The 22,123-nt window shown below is 33.5% G+C and overlaps 1 protein-coding gene across 1 annotated transcript; it reads right to left on the reverse strand.

Moving 5' to 3' along the window:
* Nucleotides 1–10,852: 10,852 nt before the first annotated feature.
* LOC112003396 (wall-associated receptor kinase-like 8) lies at nt 10,853–17,477 on the reverse strand. The gene is given in 4 exon segments (XM_065779567.1): nt 10,853–12,136; nt 13,051–13,185; nt 16,607–17,006; nt 17,009–17,477. Coding segments are annotated over 4 exon segments (2,202 nt in total). The 5' UTR covers nt 17,474–17,477; the 3' UTR covers nt 10,853–10,934.
* Between the last annotated feature and the right edge of the window lie 4,646 nt (nt 17,478–22,123).

The raw sequence follows: 22,123 nt of genomic DNA on the forward strand, positions 1-22,123 counted from the left end.
TTCCCTCTTCTTTTCCCTTAATTTTTTTTTTCTTTTTTTTTTTTTTTTTTTCATTTTTTTTTTCTTATTCCTCCCTTTAAGCTTCCCTCTACATTACCCTGAATGCTTCCTTTTTAAATTACGCTTCCTTTTGTTTTTGTTTTTTTTGTTTTTTTCTTTTCTCTTCCCTCCAATTTGGCTTGAAAGTTTTGATGTTGGACTTCATAGTGGAACTAAATAAATATAAGGTGGGCTGAATTAAATAGATACTGGAATTAGATAAATAGATAGTGGGAGTAAATAAATAAGTAGTGGGCTGTAGTTATAAGGCTGGGATTTATAGGGCTGCAAATTGTAAAAACCAATTAAAAATTGAAGGAAAAATTATTTTTTTAATAAAAAAAATGACGTGGCAGCTAATGTGGCGTAACGTGAGAGCAGCAGAATTAAATTCTACGCTTCAGCTTTTAGTAATATATAGATTGATATTGATTAGTGAGATTTATATTGTTTCACACTATTAAAGAAATTAAAACTTTCGGCAAAAAATGTGAAGAATGAGCAAAACAGCAGTAAGGTCTAGAGAGGAAGACAAAGAACTCCAACAGAGTACTAAGAAGGTAAAAGAGGACCATAGGGTGGGAGCTCATCACATAGCTTCCCCTTCCCTATGGTGAAGGAGGTAACAGGTCATACAAAGAGAAGCTTGTAGGTGAGATTCCAAGGGCTTTCGAATAGGCCTTTGATTTTAAGAGTAACATGGAAACTGAGATTGAGTCGGATGATGAGTTTACCAATCTTCCACCAGGTGAAGTTGCTGTGAAGTTATTCGGGGAGAGGAAAGGAAAGATGTGTGCTCCCTGGGCAAATGCACTCATAGTCAAAGATTTCGGTAAGAATGTGGGTTATTATTTCCTCCATTCCAAGCTTCTAGGTATGTGGAAACCAATAGGCAAGATGGATTGCGTGGACTTAGGTCACAATTTCTTTCTTATCAAGTTCTCAGTCAAAGAGGACCATTCAAAGGTTCTTAAAGGGGGTACGTGGTTCATGGGAGGCCACTACCTTTCTATCCACTGCTGAGAACCAAACTTCAGATCGTCTACGGCGAACGTGTCCTCGGTGGTAGTTTGGATTGAGCTCCCTGAGCTTCTTATTGAGTATTAAGAACCCTCAGTGTTAAGGGATGTCGTAAAGGCCATTGGGCTAGTCAGGGGCGGCCCAACATAATTTGGGGCCTAAGGCGAAAAATTTATGCGGAGCCTTTAATATGTAAATATTAATTAAACAAAATTATTTAATACTAATCAAATTAATGTTAATTTAATACATTAAATACATAAATAATACCAACTAGATTAATGTTAATTTCATTTAAAGAATTGAATATCATAGTTGAACCTATAAATATTAATAAAAAGAAATAAAAATATATTGCAATTGAAAAAGATACTTTATTTTGGATATAAGACGATGCATAGTTAAATAAAATTGTAATCTAATTTTTAATTTTTAATTTTGATTTTAAGAGAGAGAGAGAGATATTACTTGGTGTATGACTTTGTAGGATATTATTTTACAAAAATCAAAGTCTCAAACTATTAGGAGAGATTAATCTATAATTGATGATTTAACACCTTTGCAACATCTTTTTGAAATATTTTAGGGTTTCAATTGAGTTTAGGTTCTATTAGTCTCGTACTTTGAGAGTCTTAATATTGCCAATTTGCAGTGAGTTTTGCTTTTTTGACACTTGCAATTACCCAATGTAAAAAGGAAAAAGGAAAAAATAACACTGATAAAAGGAAAGGGACCTAGGAGACTTTACATGATTAAAAGAGATTTTTATTCGGTCGAATTATTAGATCTACTTTCGTGCCATTTGGTCTAACCGGTCAATTTCAGTCCTCTTCCATCTCCTATTCAAAATCTTATGGTAGAAAACTTGTAAAAATAAATGGATTTTTGCAAATATGATGAGCTTTTTAGTTTGAAGCCAATAAAATAAATAGAGTTCCATCAAAAAATAAATAGAGGCAAAATGCTATACGGTACAACATTTCCCCAAATCAAGTTTATTTAAATTAAGAGCTATTTAAATTGTATCCCTTCGTTATTACTATGAAACAATTAGTGAGTAACTTTCAAGGTCGGCCCAAGCATTTCGGAGGCCTAAGGCGAAATCTTTAAATGAGATCTTTATATTATCACTTAAATAATATTTAACTAGCATTTTATATAATATTTTTTTTAAATCCATTCTTTTTACTTTTTAATATGATTTTTTTTTTGTGGAGAAAATGCTAAAATTATGACAAATTTTACTACAAACCGATATTGTAATGAATGTAATCAATGACATGAGGCTTACAAAAATACTAGAAATATTATAAAATTTACAACATGAGAATTACAAAGATATATCACCAATCACAAATATTCATTAAAAAATGCATTCAATAGTTTGTTGAAATCTACCTATCATATTCATTGTCACATTCAATTATAAAAGTTATGGAGACCATTACGCACTCTTGGTGCAGTGATCACTCCACAAGTATAAGTTCTTGTGAGGTATGGGGGGAAATGACTGAGATTTAAGTCTCTAGAATAGAGTTTCACACATGTATACACTTAGATTAGATTAAAGTATATTCCTATTGAGTTACATCAACGACAATATCATTGTTTCCATTAATAAATAAATTTATCTTACTTTCATTATTTTTCTATTAGTATTTTAACAATTTCACAATTTCCACTTTAGTTTTTATAACACCCATGACTTTCTCTCTTTCTCCACTATTTTTAGCTTCCCATGTAAGAGCATTCACAGCAGTGGAGTTATAATGCTATAATGCTAAAATTTAGCTCCAAAATCACAAAAAAAAGCTTACAGCAGTGGAGCTATAGCTATAAATTATAGATGAATTGCTACAGTGCACATCTATAGATAGATGTACACTGTAGCTTGAAGCTAAAAATATTAATATTATTTTATTAACCATCCAACTTTATTTCTTTTATTTTTTTCATTTTATCACAAAACCGGTCACAGACTTGGACTCTCATCTCATTCACTCTCTTGTTCATCTCTCTCTCAAAAGCTCACCTCTCATCTCCAATCGGTCAAAGCTCACCTCTCATCTCCGATCTCATCGCCGGCCATCTTCATTCGCCGGCCTGAACTTCTTCATTCACCGGCCTGACGTCACTCTCTCTTGTTCATCTCTCTCTCAAAAGCTCACCTCTCATCTCCGATCTCATCGCCGGCCATCTTCATTCGCCGGCCTGACCTTCTTCATTCGCTGGCCTGACGTCACTCTCTCTTGTTCATCTCTCTCTCAAGCCTCTCAAGCTCACTATCATCTCCGATCTCATCATCGGCCCGACCATCTTCAAGCTCACTCCGGTACAAACTTGCTTTTTTTTTTTTTTTTTTTTTTTTCATTTTATCAAATCCGGTCTCATTCACTCTCATTTACTCTCTCTCGTTCACTGTCATCTGCCTCAGACGCACAAGCTCACTCCGGTCTCTCAAGCTCACTCCGGCGGCGGCGGTGGCGGTTGTAGGTGGTTGTGATTGTTGTTTATTGTAATGGATATATTATTTTATTGTAGTGGATATATTATTTTATTGTGTTGAAAGCTAAAATAGATCCACTGCTGCAGTATGTGTGTAGCTAAAATAGATAAAGTAACTTTTGATGGAGCTAAAAAGCTAAATTTTTAGCTCCACTGCTGTGAATGCTCTTAGGGTTAATGTGGGCCTGGGGAACAGTGCTGGAAAGCAAAAGCAAAAGGTCTCAGTTTTTTCATTTGGTAGTGGCTTTAAAGTAGATTACTTTACAGATCTCTCTCTCTTGAACAAGACCAAAGACGTCTCGTCAAACGTCAAGAGTATTGGCACTGGCCGAGGTTAGAAGCCTAGGAAAGCATTTCAGGACCAAACAAACAAAAAAACTAACCAGGCTTGGAGAGCAACTGGCCAAAGCATGCCAAAAGCCTTTTTAGAGATAGAAAGTTGTTTTGCTTCTGTTGAGGAGCGAGAAAAAGTAACACCCCTCAAGGTGTTCAGGGCAGGAGGGCCCCCGTCACCCTTACTCAGTTGTGTGATTACAAGCTCCAGCATGAAGATGCCAGACACGGATAATGGAGATGATATAATGGTCCAACCAGATGCAACCGTGAAGGAAAGGTCGAATGAACCCTATTGAATGAATCTTGACCCAGATCCTCTCAGAGTTCCTCTCAAAGAAATTTTCAATTGCCTCTATGTAGACGATGATAAAGTGGGATCCAGTGTTGTCACTGCATGTGATAGCATATCAAGAGCCCCCTTGAAGTGCATTAACCCATCCCTTCAACCAAGGAAAAAGAATACAGCGAATGAGGGAAGCCTTCAAGGGCATGGTAGCCCACCTACAGACAGAGTTGGGCCCTTGGACCATGTGGCTGATGATATGCTATTTGATGATGGAGGTAACAATTTTGTTCCTTCCTGAGTTTTGGTTCTAATTAATCTCTCTTTGTAGATATGAATATGCTTATCTGGAATTGCCAGGGTGCCTTCAACCTAAATTTTCATAATCTTGTCTCTGATTTGATTCGTAAGCATTATCCGGCAATCTTGGTCATCATGGAAACAAAAGTTAGTGGAGACAGAGCCAAAATTATTGCGGATAGGCTCCTCATGGATGAGGCAATTTTTATTAATAACATTGGGTTATCTGGTGGCCTTTGAGTTTTGTGGGACTCTACCCGAGTGGAAGTTACAGAGCTCTCTGCCATGGAGCAAGAGGTCCATGCATTAGTGACTCTTAACACCCCCAACTCTCTGGGTCCTTGGCTCCTCTTTGTATTCTATGCTAGCCCGAGACTTGCTAAAAGGCGACTTTTATGGGATAATCTATCTACTGATTGGGGGAGATAAGTTTGGAGGCAGAACAGTGAATATCAATAGAGCTCTCAGATTCCAGAAGTGCCTTGATACCTATAAGATGATTGACATTGGCTTTTATGGTGCACTCTATACATGGTTTGACCTCTAACGCAGCTTGTTCAAGAGTGGATAGATTGTGTTTTCATAAATGCTGAATGGAATTCTCTCTTTTTGGAAGCTTGTGTTGAGCACCTTGAAAGACACCATTCAGATCATTATCTAGTCAAGCTGCACTGGGATAGAGCTCAAGGCATTAGGCAAGATCGGCCTTTCAGATTCCAACCAATGTGGCTCTCCCACCCTTCCTTCCCGGACCCTTCCTTCTCGGACATAGTGAGAGATGTTTGGGCAAATCCTAGCTCCTTATTGAATGCAGCTCCAAGTTCACTAAGAAAGCTAAGGTTTGGAATAGGAATGTGTTTGGAAATTTGTTCCATCAGAAAAAGTGTATCCTTGCCAGACTTAGGGGTGTTCAAATTGCCCTCTTTAATAACCCCAACAACTTCCTGGTTTGACTTAAGCAAGAGCTGTGTACAGAACTTTCTAAGGTCTTGAAATTAGAAGAAGAGTATTGGGCTATGAAGTCGCACATCACTTGGCTGGTTGAGGGGGATAGAAACATAGTCTTTTACCACACTTCTACTCTGGTGCGTCGAAGCAGAAATCGCATCACTTGCCTGAAAGACCACATGGGAAACTAGTTGAATGAGGAGAGAGATATTGCCAATTTCATCAGGACTAGTTATTCTGAGTTAATTATCACAGTAGCTCCCTCATTTTTTGTGGGATCCCCCTTGTTGGAACTCCTGCTTGAAGGAGGATGTTGACCAATTGTTGAAAAATGGGAATCAGCATTTTATATTTTCCTTTCTAGGGAGCATGTATTTTAGGGTTTTAAATATTATAAATATTAAAGGGATACAAAGGCAGCCACGTTTTTTTGCTGCTGAAAAACCTTATTTTTCATCAATTTTTAGAGTTTTTATTTTCTATGGAAGTTTAAGAACCTAAGCTAGGGTTAGGAATAAATCCCCAATGTTGTAAGTTATCCACTATTCAATCCAAGCATGTTTTTCACGTTTTGATTATTGAAATCAATTTTCTTCTTTTCATAATTGTTTTGTTAGGTTGATATTTAATTTCTAATTCTTTCATAAGTCTAGTCTTGAATCTTCTTATTGTTAGAATATGGTTTTATAATCTTTCTTGTAAAACGGGGTAATTTTGTTAGATATTACTTTTTCCCTAGTATTGCCTCTAGGGTATACGATGTTCTTGAGTTTTTTTTTAGTAAAGTTATTGTTTTCTAGAATAAATTGTTGGAACAGTTGATGAATATAATCAACCAAAGAGATTTTTATTAATGAAGCATATTTCTAAATTTTCCAATCGGATAGTTTATGTGTTTACTTACCCGATTGTGTACTAAATTGGATTGGTAGTGGATGCTTAAAAATACTGGACAAACCCTAACGCCCTAGTGATTTTAATTATTGAGTTTTACCAAACTTTCTTTTTCTTAAGTTTCAATCATATTTTTCTATATTATTGGCGCATTTGACATGTTCTTGTTTTCCTTTTCTCAATGGAACAACAACCTTAGCTGCATTACACTTTCTGTTACAAAATTGGATGACATCAATGATCATCTCATAAAATATAATATAATTTATTGTCAATTCAAAAAATGTTTTTAGGTGGCGAAGCTGAGACATGGATCAGGTCACTATCTTGAGACGATACATGCTGTCTATGAGATTTTCAATGTAGTAGACTAACAACATTATGTGTGCCACCCCCCGGGATACAACGACCCAACCACCTTGCTGATTATCCTTATAAGCCTATACCGATTGTAGGATATGAAACTATTAAAATAATACTTTCTTTTACCTAGAAATATAGTGTTACCTAGAAATATAGTGTAGTAGGGATATATATTTTTCATTAAAAGAAGAGGAAAAAACCCATACAAGTATTTTAGAAATATGTTGCTTCATATAAAAGTGATAAGACAAAACTACATTTGTTTTTGTACATCCCATTCACTTCACATAGCTAGAGTTCTATATATCTCTATATATGCTGACTCAAAATAGTCTTATACTTGAGGATTAATTCCTAAAAATGGGAAAAATAATCCACAATGGAAGGATTAAGCAACGGATTAAGACGAATAATGAACGAATCAAACTCTTTTATAGAGGGGAACAACGTTCTAGAGGTGCCTAATACAGATTAAGGGAACTTGAACTTAAAGAACATTCCCTTTGTCTCTCTCTCTAAGGGTGCTTCTATTATTCAGGCTAGGCCAGATTAAGGGGCCTCATTAATGCGGAAGTGACTGTTTCATTGGGTCCTGCGTTTTCTTTGTTGTGTCCCTTGGAGGGAGCTTAAGAAGAGGAGAAACCTCAGTTCAGAAGGGACATGTTAACAACATTATATTTATTTCTTCGGGAAGAAAGTTCTATCTGCCACCCCGATAATGGATCTCAGGGAATGAATTCAGCTTGGATTTCCACGGTGGTGGGCTTCAATAGTTTCTCCTCACTCAATAGGCTTCTTCGTTCATAACCATACCTTGGGCTGGGTCCATTCTTCAAAGCAATTCTTTGGGCTTTTGGCTCTCGGCCCGAGCTTACATTCATCCCCCCACATTTATTTATGTCAATAATTTCCCTTATTGAAAGGTCGGAACATTTGAAAGGAAAAGTTTTATTAGGAAATGTCTTTGGTAAGGAAATATTGCTATATACATTGAGCCACTAAACGTTCATATGGTCAATAATATTTATAGTCATTCAAATGCTGACATTATATACAAAATAACTCACAAATTAATACAAATATAAAGCCTTTGAATTTGGTAAAGAGTGAATTGATTTCATCAAGTCACTTAAATAAGCATTTAATAAAAATATTGTAATTTTTATAAGGGTAAATTACAGAATTGGTCCCTGTTTTTTACACCATATTTCAATTTAGTCCCTAACATTTCAATTGGGTCAATTTAGTCTCTAACTTTTTCAGTTCCATGTCAATTTAATCCCTGCCGATATTCCTTGGATGGAAAAAGCTGATGTGTCAAACGGAACAATAAAAAATTATTTTCTATGTCCCATCAATGCCAACTATACCCACTCAGATTAAAAAAAAAAAAAAAATCCAAATTAAAACTAAGACACAGGAGATACCACCAACCACTCATCTCCATCTCCTTTCCCTAAAATCCATTATTCTTGCACATAAACATCAATCAAGAACCAAGATATTTTTCTTCTCAAAAAAAAAAAAAAGGGGAAAAAAGAGAGAGAAGAAAACCAAGATATTCCTTGTCCAAAGATTATCCACTGCTACCCTGGGTTGTCATCTGAAGAAAGAAGGCAACCTTTCTTGGGACCTCTGTACATCAATACTTCTTTGAGGAAAACATCTCCCTATAAACCTCTAAGAACTTAACAGTAGGAATGAACATCAAGTTTATCTTCCTTTGAAGGCCTCAAAAAATCTATTCCATCCTTTGGCCCAAAGTTACTCCAGAGTACAACAGTTCAATGAAATTTTCCATAGACTCAAACTCCCAATCTTGTGGCAATTTAGTGAATTAAGAGTTCCAACTACGCCCACGATCCAAATAAGATGCAAACGAGGCATTCTTGTCTACTTTGACTCCATAGGATTCAAGGAACATATCCTTAAGGCAAGAATCTTCCCACCAAGTATCATGCCAAAAACTCACTCGTATACCAACCCCATTAATAAACTTGATTTTCTTGCAAAACATATCTCATCTGCTTCTGATACATTTCGAAAGGCTTACCTAACCTTGTACCTTCTCCAATGACCAACCCATCTCATAACTGTACCCCAAACCGCAACAATCATTTCCCTAGAGGAGCTTGGTTGAATTCAGACCCAAATCATAACGATCATTTCCCTAGAAGAGCTTGATTGAAAGTGCTCAGCTTACCAATCCCTAGTTTTAACTTTTAACGAGAGAGAGAGGGAGAGAGAGAGAGAGAGAGAGATTTTAAGGAGAGGATATGGAGATGATTTTGGTTGGTTTAATTTTTTTCTAGTTTGAATTTTTTTTAAAAAAAATCTGACATGGCAATACGATGGGCAATTGATGTGATATGAAAAATAATTTTTTATTTTTCCATTTGACACATCATCCTTCTCTATTCAATAGATAACGGCAGGGATTAAATTGACATAGGACTAAAAAAATCAAGGACTAAATTGACCCAATTGAAAGGTTAGAAACTAAATTGAAATATAGTGTAAAGGATAAGAACTAACTTTATAATTTACCATTTTTATAAAAATATTCCAACACATCTTTAATAAAAATAATGAATTGACATAATTTTCCATTCTTTTGGTTTTTTTTTAGATACAAAATGGACACTCATGTGTGTGTGAGAGAGAGAGAATAATTGACCATTATTGAATTAATTAGGTTAAAGTACGAATATGTAAAACGTTTTATGTTTTATTTTTTATTTTATTTGATATTAGCAATAGGAGAGGAGGATTTGGTTGTCTTTATTGGAAACATCAAGAAGAGTCAATTGAGTTAAAAAACTCTTAACATTTTTTTTGATAAACAGGGGTATCTAGACCTCTTTAAGCATCTAACTACTCTTTTGGGTGTATGTCATATTTTGTCATTTCTCACATCTAAAAAGCTTTTTATCAATTTGGTTACCAGACATGAATAATAATTTCAAAACACTTTATCATCGAAGTTTGCTAAACATTCTAAACACTAAATTTTTTTTATTGTCAAAACACTCAACGGTTAAAATTATACTTCCCATGTTAATACCAAAATGACTTAAACGAGACCAAACACAGATATAATATCATTATTGCTACTCTACTAGTGGGAATCTAAAATTAGTAATATGATTTGATAATAGTTTACAACATGAAACAAAAATAAATAAATACATAGTTTATTAATCAAATTGTTTTAAAGGATAAAAGTGGTAGGACGTTTGATGATGAAGTTGAACCTAATTCTAAACATGAACTTTTTCAAATTGAAACATCATTCCATGGCCCCATTTCTTCATTTCTAACATATTCAAGTTCATCAAAATTTGGTTGAACATGGGAAACTTTTTGAACTCCCTCCAATTCCATCATGATCTCTATCATGGTAGGTCGTTTCTTTCCATTCAAGTGCAAACCATTGTTATTGATTCCGTTCCGTTCCGGCCGGAACGGCCGGAATTTTTCGTACCGGTATGCAAACCGGTACCAGAATACTCACGTTCCACCTCGGGTCAAATTCCGGGTCATTCCGGTCCATTCCGGTCAATTCCGGCCAATTCCGGCCGAGATGCAAATTTCGGCCGGTACCGGATTTGGCCTATAGTAATTGTCCATTCTTTGGTTTTTTTTTTTTTTTTTAAGATACAAAATGGACACTCATTTTTGTGAGAGAGAGAGAGAGAGAGAGAGAGAGAGAGAATAATTGACCATTATTGAATTAATTAGGTTAAAGTACGAATATGTAAAATGTTTTATTTTTTATAATTTGATATTAGCAATAGGAGAGGAGGATTTGAATATTGGTTGTCTTTATTGGAAACATCAAGAAGCGTCAATTGAGTTAAAAAACTCTTAACAATTTTTTTTTTTGGACAAACAGGAGTATCTAGACCTCTTTAAGTATCTGACTATTATTTCGGATGTATGTCATCTTTTGTCATATCTCACATCTAAAAGCCTTTTTATCAATTCGGTTACCAGCCATGAATAATAATTTCAAAACACTTTATCATTGAAGTTTGCTAAACATTCTAAACATTATATTTTTTTATCGTCAAAACTCAACGGTTAAATTATACTTCCCATGTTAATACCAAAACAACTTAAATAAGACCAAACACAGATATAATATCATTATTGCTACTCTACTAGTGGAAATCTAAAATTAGTAATATGATTTGATAATAGTTTACAACATGAAACAAAAATAAATATGTACATAATTTATTAATCAAACTGATTTAAAGGATAAAAGTGGTAGGGCGTCTGATAATGAAGTTGAACGTAATTCTAAACATGAACTTGCTGAAATTGAAACGTCATTCTGTGGCCCCATTTCTTCATTTCTAACATATTCAAGTTCATCAAAATTTGGTTGAACATGAGAAACTTTTTGAACTCCCTCCAATTCCATCATGATCTCTAACATGGTAGGTCGTTTCTTTCCATTCAAGTGCAAACATCTTTTTGCAAGGTTAGCAATTGCGATGACTTCATCTTTATTACAAACCTTACGTACTTGAGTATCAAGTATATCAAAGAGACAGTTCTCTTTTAATGAATGAACAAAATATGTAGATAGATTTCGACTTTCTGCTGATCTTGTCGAAGAAACTGGTTTTTCTCCTGTTAAAAGCTCAATAAGGACCACTCCGAAACTATAAACATCACTTTTGTCTGTAAATTGGCTTGTTTGAAAGTATTCTGGATCCAAGTAGCCAAAAGTACCATATACTAGTGTCGTTACATGAGTTTGGTCAATGGCCACTGATCTTGAAGTGCCAAAATCTGCTACTTTTGCTCTATATTTGTCATCAATGAGTATGTTTGAAGATTTAATGTCTCGATGGTAAATGGGCAGTGAAGCTGCAGAGTGTAAGTATGATAGAGCTCCCGCAATTTCTGTGGCAATTCTTAAGCGCATATCCCATGTTAGCAATGGAAAATCTTCATTTTCTTCGTGGAGATACTGAAAAAGTGTGCCATTGGAAATGAATTCATAAACTAACAAAGGAACTTCTGTCTCAAGACAACACCCGAGTAGTTTAACCACATTTCTATGATTGATTTGTGAAAGAATGATAATCTCATTAATGAATTGTTCAAGATTTCCCTCATCCACTGTGTTGCACTTTTTAATTGCCACAATTCTTCCATTAATTAACATTCCTTTATAAACTGTACCTTGTCCACCCTTACCAAGTATTCTATTTTCATTAAAACAATCAGTTGCATTTTTCAACTCTTTTGAATTGAATAATTTTGCCTTCTGAACGTTGTTTTCATTTGAAGATAATTGTTGTTGTAATAACAAACCACCATTCCTTTTGAAGAATTTATGCTTGAGCTTTATTTTGTTTCTTTTCCTTATCACTTTGTATAACCACCAAATAAAAAGGAGTAGAAACAATACCCCAAAGCTTGTACAAATAACTGCATACATCAAGCAAAAAAAAAAAAAAAAGAAATATCACATCAACCACTTTTTTTTTTCTTTTTTTTTTTAACGGTTAGAAACATCGGCCTAAAAATTTAGGTTATAGAAAAATATGAATAAGTGTAAATATATTTGGACATAATTACAATGATTTGGAAACATCTTTCCCGCTAAAAGTTGCCAACATTTTTTTATTCTACATTAATATGTTCTCACAATATCCACAACCTAAATAAGTGTTAACTCCTAATTAATTTCCTGAGAAAAAGGGAATTTACTATCAGGTACTTGATTTTTTAGTTAACAGTTCAATTATGTAATGGCTTTCTGAGACTGGGATATTTTGTCACTTATCTAACTTTTCAACGTGTCCTTGGGCTGTCCTGCCTTAAATAAGCTTAAACACCTAATTGATGAATTCTTACAAAATTTTTAATTTCACAAATCTAAATTGAAATGAAGAATTGTACAACTTTATAGAGAAAATTTATTTCTAGATAGATCTGTAATCTGTGGAAAAATATAGAAGAGTGATGAGTAATGCAATTCAGCTAATAGTCTGAAACTATCAAGTTATAAAGAGGTATGACTATATCTTTTAGTGATAGATTGCCAAGAGAACAGAAATTAAAAGCTAATTGACTTTTTATGTGCTTCATTTTCTAAATGTGCATTTAATTTAGTAAACTAAAAGTGTATGAAAAATTTTATTTTTTATATAATTTTTTCTTATCCGTGATCTAGCTCGGAAAGTAGAATTATAAACACACTAGATGTCAGTTGTGCCGTCCCTCTTAATGTCATGAACCTTATGCTATAACATATCCGGGTCACGTAACCAAGATCTTGTTATTATTTTTCACTATATTCATTTTTCAAATTTCCAAATTTAATGAGCGTACGGACATACCTATAATGGCTGTCTTCAATGGAGACTTTTGCTTCTCTCGCATCTTGCAACTGTAACTGCCTTCTGTATTCTCACACTCTGAATTGCTTATTACCTGACATGTGGCATACTTTTGGTCTTCGCATTCATTTATATCTGATAGGAATAAGATAACACGAAAATTAATTAATTTTTTGTGCATTTTGGTGTTTACACTTTACATACATATCTTTTCTCACTTTCACTTATATAGGCAACAGAGGTTTGGGCACAATTTGTTCTTCAAAATTGATTTGGGTTGAATCCAAGGAGGCTAATCAAGCTCAAACAGCCTTATTACAATTAGGATTGCGTTGGTTCTTAAGCATCCGGGAAAACATAAGCAGACTCTAAACATAAACAGAAAACACCAAAAAAATGTTATGGCTCAATCAAAAGCTGAAAGTAGAAAACCAAAAGGTGGTCGGAGCCAATTGCAAGTGAGTCGCTTTAGCTTTTTCAGGCTTTGTGGCAAAACGCATATGTTATTTTAGCAAGAGCTTAAGACACCGACAAGTTTAAATATAGAAATAAAAAAGGGATAAATTACAACAATTATCCTTAAGAATTTAGGAAGTAAAACCCCCCACTTGAGGTTTGTATAAATGCGAAAATTAATTCATGCCCTCTAAAAAGTGTGATCTCACTAACAAAATATTCAATTTGAAAAAAGATTCTTACCCAAAAGATGAGATGGCATTCCCTCTCATGAGTTTGATCATGAGATGACACACAAACACACATATATAAAGGTTGGGTTCAAGCTACATCGTATGTAAATTTAAGTAATATTGCACTATTCAATTTCTTGTTATTGGAATAGTAATTTAAAATTCACACTATTTGATTACATAGTCTTTATGTTCTTAACATATATATTGAATTTCACGACAAAATAGGAAGTTATTACTTTTTTATCCATAAACTCATATTTGATGTATAATTTTAAATTACAAAAGTTGAACTTTAAACATTTGATTGAGGACATGGTTATTGATCCTTGACCTTCTTGAAATTTTGCAATTATGGAGAGTATATGAAAATAATGTAATCCAACAGTAGATTTGTCAAAATTTTCTTTCAATAAAAAAAATATATATATATATATATATTAAGTGATGTAACATTGTTTAAAGTTATACTAAGGATAAATTGAGTCCAACCCCCCTCTCATAAAATCTTTAGAGGGTGTGTAATTTCATAAAACGTTTTTGTGAGTATCATTTTGTAAAATTGTGAAGAAAGTTGGTGTAATTTATCCAAAAGAAAAAGAAAGAGAGAAAAAGTGTACAAGATATAAATATATAAGAACACATAATACTTATTATATTATATATTAGATCATTATATAATGGGAAATACATAGTTTAGTTTAGGAAAAATTTAAGTTAGAAATTTAGAATATATGTTATTTTGATAAATATTTCAGACTAAAACCTAATCATTAACTTAAAATGAAAGTGTGGAACATTAGAAATACAGTACAAATTTTTAAAGATATAACATTAGAAATACAGTACAAATTTTTAAAGATATAATTTAACATCTTTTATATTTTAAGATTGTGTTGTTAGTAATTAGTATTGGTAAAAAAGTCGAGTTGAGATGAACTGAGAATTAAAGTTTAGGATTATTTATTTAATTATTCTTTGAATAGGAGATGTGGTCAAGGTTATCACCAAATTAGAATATATATTCAGGTTTAGTTCATTTCTGGCTGAACAAATTTAAGCATGTTCATGAACAACAAAATTAGATCAATCTTTTCTAATATATAGTAAACATTGCAACAAAAATTTGTATGCTGAATGAGGAATGGAAATCCACAATATTTTAATTATATACATAAGCATTGTATTATAAGCTTGCTTAAAAAACTCTATATATTACTTTCGTGTATGTGTGTTCTAATAAAGTATTACTGTTTCCTTGAAAAAAAAAATATAAAGATGTTTATTCCATATCGGTTGTGTGTGTTAGAGTTTCAGTCCTTATAACTCCAGGCTGTTACCACAAAAGTTAGACCCTTTTGTAGTGGTACTCTGGTTATATAATGTATCATAAGCTTGTTTAAAAAATTCTATATATTACTTTTGTGTTTGTGTGTTTTAATACGTGTTTTAATAAAGTATTACTGGATGTTTATCCCACATCAGTTGTTTGAGTTAGAGTTTCGGTCTTTATAACCCCAAGTTACTATTGCAAAGGTTAGACTCTTTTGTAGTGGTATTCTGATTATGTAATGTATCATAAGCCTATTTAAAAAACTCTATATATTACTTTCGTGTTTATGTATTCTAATAAAGTATTATTGTTTCCTCAAAAAAAAAAAAAAATTATGATATCCACTTTGTAATAATTGCTCTTTATTATCATGTTAAGACATCAATCAATTTTTAGTGTAGACGTACGGGGTTCAAATCTCAAACATTTTATTTAATGATAAAAACTTTACCAATTAAGCTAATGGAAATTCATGGTATTTTAATTATTTGATATATATAGAGACAAAGTTTTAACCCATAGATAATTTATTTTAGTATAAATATAGTATATGGCGATAAGTTATTTAAAATCATAAATAATTCTTGAATATAATTTAAAATAACGTGGTATTATGCATACCTTTAAATTTTTTTTAAAATAATTTTTTAGTATGAAATGATATTCTCTATTTAAAAGATGGATCACAAATATGCCACAGTTTTTTGGCCCTATCTTTTGACGTCCACTCCAGTTGATTATCTTTTTGTTCTCCTCAATGTGACCAAATGTAATTTCATCTAATATAATTACTCTTTAGTAACAATTCCAACAAAATACCAAGCATTATTTCTCAAAACCATAATTAGTAATGTACAGGGCAGAATATGTATGGTATGAAATATGTATGTGCTTCATTTATTATGAATTTGAACAAAAAAAATTCATACAATTAGTATAATACAAAAAACGTTTAATACATATTTAATATGTTTATTTTTAATTATAATAAACGTGTATTTTTTAGAGAAAACGAGAGTTTTATTAAGAAATATATATGTACATACGTGTAATATATGGTATGTACGTGTACTTTACTTACAATGCTCAAAAGAATAAAATTTACCAATATTAATATTTCTGATAAAATCCATTCTACTAGAATTTAAAATTTACTTGCAATAGTCTTACAATAGTCTTATTGTATGCAACCTTTTCATCAAGCTGAACGTACTGTCTACAGCTATAAAAAGAAAAAAAATAAAAAATAAAAGGAAAAAAATGTATACATAGGAACGTAGATCTCAAGAGTCAAGAGATCTACATGTACTACCGCGCACTCTTGGTGTATTGGTCACTCTACAAGTATAAGTGTTTGTGAAGTGTGAAAGGTAAGAGTCAGGGTTTAAGTCTCTAGAAGAAAGCTTTTCACACATGTATATATATATATATATACACACTTTAATTAATTTAGAATAATCTATATATGAGTCAAAATTAGGCATGTAATGTAAAAAGTTGGGGAAAATCGAAGGTGTTGGTAATAGAAGTTTACCTTGACATCCCATGTTAAGATAAGGATTTCCTTCGTATCCACTAAGGCAATAACTCGTGGTCCCGAAAGGCGTATGATCCAGATATATATTCCTTCTTCTTGCCTCGGTGCCATTTAAATTTATGATGGCAGTAGGTATTGTCCACTCCAGCATCACAGGAACGTATTCCAAATACTGCACATCGTTAGAGGGATCTGTTTCATTTGATTCCAACCACCATGTCTCTGCTAGGAAGGCATGTTTGCAAGTATGCATGTTGTTTGTTGTACTCTCCCAAGTAACATTAAGTAGTTGAATCCCATAAGAAGGGATTGTGGTCTGGCAGCAGTCGAACCCTGAGCATTTACCTCTCAGCTTTTGATTATTGCAATCCGTCTTGCAACTAGCAATCACCATAGAATCAAGACAGCCATTGTGGCCTTCTTGTTGCAACCAACTGAAACGAATTTATCCCGATTTGGCGAGAAGAAAAAAGAAGTTCCGGAGATGTCCACAACACCACCACTTCCCGCCACCGAACTCTTATTTATGCAGTTCGAAGAAATAATAGGCATCATGACTCGAATGAGTCCGGCCTCAGAAAAAGACTCATCAGTATTAGAAGGATCAGTAATTCTGATTTTCAGCACCTCCATGCGAATGCTGGGTAAGAAGGCTATAGCAGCAGCTCCACTTCCATTGCAAACAATTTCAAACGATTGGTGCATGAAGCAATCGCTTCCGATTCCAAACGGATATGGAATTGAAACATTTCCACATCTATCAGGACAATTGGGTTTTGCCATTGGTGGTGCTCCTTCTGCGAATCCAAATGCCACTGCCAGCAGAAGTAAGAAAGTAATTCTCATTACAAATTTCACAGCCATTTAATTTTTGGGTGTCTTTTACGGTTCAACAAAGCAATATATATATATACACATACATGCATGGCCTTGCAAGAAAAGTATAGCTAGACAAGATATTTTTCCGCACCTTCCGATTTTGTTCCTTCGTTTACTTGGACTTTATAAATGGGCAGAGTCACTGCATTACAATCACAAAATAATATTCCAACTTGCACACCTAAATTACTGTCAGTGGAATTTACTTAAAGAGTTAAATAAGCGGCCAGGAAATAGACAACAAACCATTAAATTCAACTTCCAATAAGCTTCAAAGATGAAAAGCCCCTTTTAATTTGTTTGATTGACTATTATCAGTAATTATCTGTGGATAAAGGAGTTCATTCCGACCATTTTTCCAAAAGATTGAAGAATAAAAACTAAGAAAAGTCATCACAAAAGAACTTTAGGAATTTGTTTTTATTTGATTGGATAGGAATTTATTTGATTCAAGAAGGCAAATATTGACTCGTGTTTTCATATATACCGCATGGGCGGCTCCACTTGGAGCCCCGGGGTTCAATGAACCCCCTGCAGACCCAAAAAAAAAAAAAAAAAACTGTATATAATATTTTTTTTAATTTTAGTTCAATGAACCCCCTGCAGACCCAAAAAAAAAAAAAAAAAACTGTATATAATATTTTTTTTAATTTTTTTTATTTTATTTTTTGATCTCCTAAAATAAAATTTTGAACACCTTGATCTTACTTTCGATGATGTAGCTTGTAGAATTGATAATGAAAAACTCACATAATGATTTCAAAATATGAAACATCATAGAAAGCAATTGTAAAACTTTATATATTTCAGTTATTTATTTATTTATTTTTATTTTATTTTATTTTTTTATTGATATATTCAAGTTCTTTTTTATTTTAAATTTTGTATAATTTATATTTCTTATTGACCCCCTAAAAAATAATCTCGGAGCTGCCCATATTTTTCCGATTTCTAGTTTGAATATGGTACGCGGTTTCTGATTTACCTTCATTGAGAGGACACTGTGAATGATAATGATGTCTAACAAATGAATGAAAGGAGGCGAACTGTTGCAATCGGTCTTAAATTACATTACAAATGACTTCAAAGGCACAACGTGACTGATTCCAGTTAGCTGCCTATTATTGATATAGAAACTAATTATTACCGCAATTACTCAGAAAATGACTTCACAAAAAATTTCTATGATAAAAATATGGCAGTTAATTCGATAATAGGGTGCTACTTCTAAATTATAAGCGAACTCATTCTGGCCTGGAATGAAATAGAATGATGCTCCAATTGCTTTTTTGTAATGTTGTCTCCGCGCATTGATCATCAAATTAGGCTGTATGGGCAACGCAATTTTGGCCAAGTACCCATGTTTGACACGGGTACTACTAGTAAGACACTAAGAGCCTGTTTGGTTTAGAGCAGTTTTGGATCATATCACTTAAAACTCATAACTGAGTTCTTAAAACACATGAGACCCACGCAAATTTTTTTGTTTAACTTGATTTTCACATTGTGTTTCCATCACTCAAAATTCAAAATTTTTGAGTTAGAGTGATGGAAACAGAAAACAACAAATAGGTGTTTTCAGTTTTTGAGAATTGAGTTTTAATAGCATTTTTGTAAAATTAAGCAAAGAATGGGACCCACCCGAATGACTTGTCCCATCAAGTAACGTCTCTCTCCCTGTTCTTCTCTGTCTCTTCTCCTTCTTCATTTTTTTTTCTTTTATCCAGAGCTCTCTCTTCTCACTGACCCTTCATTGCTCATCCATAAGCCACCACCACCACACCAGTCATCACCGTCACGAGCAACCACCAGATTGGTTCAAGCTTAGCCCACATCGGAACCACTAGTTCAGCCCAGATCGAAAGTTTGGGTTTGCTATGTTTGTGGTTTGGGTTTGCTATGCACGCAGACCTCGAGATCGGAAGCTTTGCCGACAAAATTAGCTTGTACTTCACGTTTGCCACTGCAGCAGCAGTAGCAGCTGAAGCAGAAAACACCGTCATTTCATTGTTTCGGGTCGGAGCTCCATTTTTTGGCTTCGGTTTTTTTTTTTTTTTTTTTGTGCGTTGTTCTTCTTCTTCTTCTTTGGCAATGTGGGATTTCGTTGTGGGTTTCCTGTGCATTCTTTTGAATTTTTTGTGTGGCTGTTGGTGGTGTTAATGGTAGTGGAATCTGGGTTTGTCGTTGGTGGTGGTGATGTAACTGGGTTTGGGTGTGGATTTCATGTTCTTCATGTAGAGTCACGTGGGTAAGGGAAGAAGACAGTTGAAAAAGACTAATCTGTGGGCTCCACCATTTTGGCAAAATGTGGACTTAAAAGTTGAGATATATGATTGGGTTTTGTTAACAAACAAAAATTTTGGAGTTTTTGAGTGATAGTGGGTTTTGAGTTATGAGTTATGGGTTTTGAGTTTGAATTATGAGTTTTGAAAATTGAGTGATGAAAAAACCAAATGGACCCTTAAAATTCGTACACAAGGAGTACCTTCTTTTTCTTTCTTTTTAATTTTTTTTTAAATTTTTAATATTAAACTAAACAATTTTTTTAATAATTTATTTTATTTGGGTATGGCCTAGTCATTGTCGCAACATAGTTGTGACATGTCAGTATGTCCTAGACACGGAAAATTTGAAGAAAAAAAAAAAAACAGCAGAATTTTGACATTTGGACGACCACTCACCATTGATCTTGTTTTGAGCGTAACAATCAACTAAATTGAAGCCCTAAAAATCTAACCTATGTCTCTTAGTTAGGGGAATGTGCAAAATAGCACAGTAAAGAGGGAGAATATAGTAAGTTAAAATGCGTTAGAAAGAAAGTTGGAAACTAGCATCTCGAGTCTCTAAGACTCGAGATCCAAAAAGCAAAAACCGAAGTGAAAATCGAGTTTTTAAGACTCGATTTCCAAACTCGAGTCTCAAAAACTCGATTTCCAAACTCGAGTCTCAAAAACTCGATTTCCAACATTTGATCCCACAAATCGAGACTTAAAAACTCGATTTTTTTCTTGGAACTCGAGTTTTAGACACTCGAGATGCTAGTTTTCAACATTGTTTTGAAACATGTCAACTAACTAAATTTTTTAATATTTAATGTTATTTGGAAATAAAATTCTCTCTTAGTTCTTTTGAGTTCTCTGAGACCACTGCCTCTCTTCCTCTTAGTATTTCTGATTTGATTTGTGCTATAAGACCTCTACCATAAATCGGTGACAACCAAACCCCCCTCTGGCCTTCAGCAACCCAGAAGCTTCCTCTCCCTTACTCTATTGTTTCTCTCTACTTCAATTTCAAGTTCTCTCTCTCTCTTGGTCTTTTGACACTTTATTTCTTAGATTCTTTTTTTTTGGTTTGTCTTATTTGTCTTATGCGTGTTGTTTATTATTATTATTATTATTATTATTATTATATTTTTTTGGTGTTTGGTTTATCTGCCTTATGTGTTTTCTTTTTTGTGTTTAGCAATGGAATCTTATTTTGAGCATAACAATCGACTAAAAGCCCTAAAAATTTGAGCTGTGTCTCTCAGTTTTTCTGAGTTCTCTAAGACCAACGCCTTTCTTCCTCTCAGTATTTCTGATATGATATTTTCTATGAGAACTTCGCCATTGATCAGCGACAACCAAACCCCCTCCGGCGACCCAGAAGCTCCCTTTCTCTTACTCTGCCGTTTCTCTTTCCTTCAAGTTCCGGGTTCTCTCTCTCTTGGTCTTTCGAAGCTTTCTTTTCTTAGATTTTTTTTATTTGACTTATTTGCCTAATGCATGTTGTTTTATATATATATATATATATAGGTTTAACATTTATTCATTTACGTGTTCTTTTATATGGGTTTAGTATTATTATTATTACTATTATCTTATTTATTTATTTTTAATTTTTTGGTGTTTGGTTTTATCTGACTTAAGCATTTTTATTATTATTATTAGGACTATCGCTGATATGGAAGGATTATAGCAGGTACCATAAGCTTAACCCGTCAGCTTCTGTTCTGGCTGACGGGTCAAGTTGTGACAAGCTAAACGTAATGAAATGCATGCTGACTAGATCAAGACAAAACCGACGGGCTGAAGTCCCCAAGTCTAACTGACGGCAATTTGAAGCCCCTAGGCTATTGAACGAAGCGTGAAGCTGATACTAACATTAGCTGAAGGGAAGTACAGGCTGACGGTTTAAAGGCTGACGGGTCTATGAAGACTATAACTTGATCATCACGCATGGGTTTTAGGGAAATTGCTTGTATTCCACGCCCAGTATCAGAGTCCTATAAGGAAAGGATTCCGCAATCTACGCGCATAAGGATTCCTATAAGGAAAAGACTTCTACTCCAAGGAAGAAAGGTCCACCCTTTACTACTATAAAAACCCCAAAAAAAAAAAAAATATATATATATATATATAATAATAATAATGATTGAAGGATATTTTCATTTTTATTTTATCAAAATGATATTTTCATTTTTATGTAGGCATGAAACGTGTTTGTTTATATCAGTCACTATATCATGCAATTGTTTAAATTTGTAAATATATATAATATGATCAAATCACTACACCACTCTTGTTGTCTTTCTATTTTATAATAAATTTCAACACTAAATATTACAAATTTTTACAAGGAAAATTATAGAATTTT

This window comes from Quercus suber, unplaced genomic scaffold (assembly GCF_002906115.3).
Source record: "Quercus suber isolate HL8 unplaced genomic scaffold, Cork oak 2.0 scaffold_213, whole genome shotgun sequence".
Classification (NCBI taxonomy): domain Eukaryota; kingdom Viridiplantae; phylum Streptophyta; class Magnoliopsida; order Fagales; family Fagaceae; genus Quercus; species Quercus suber.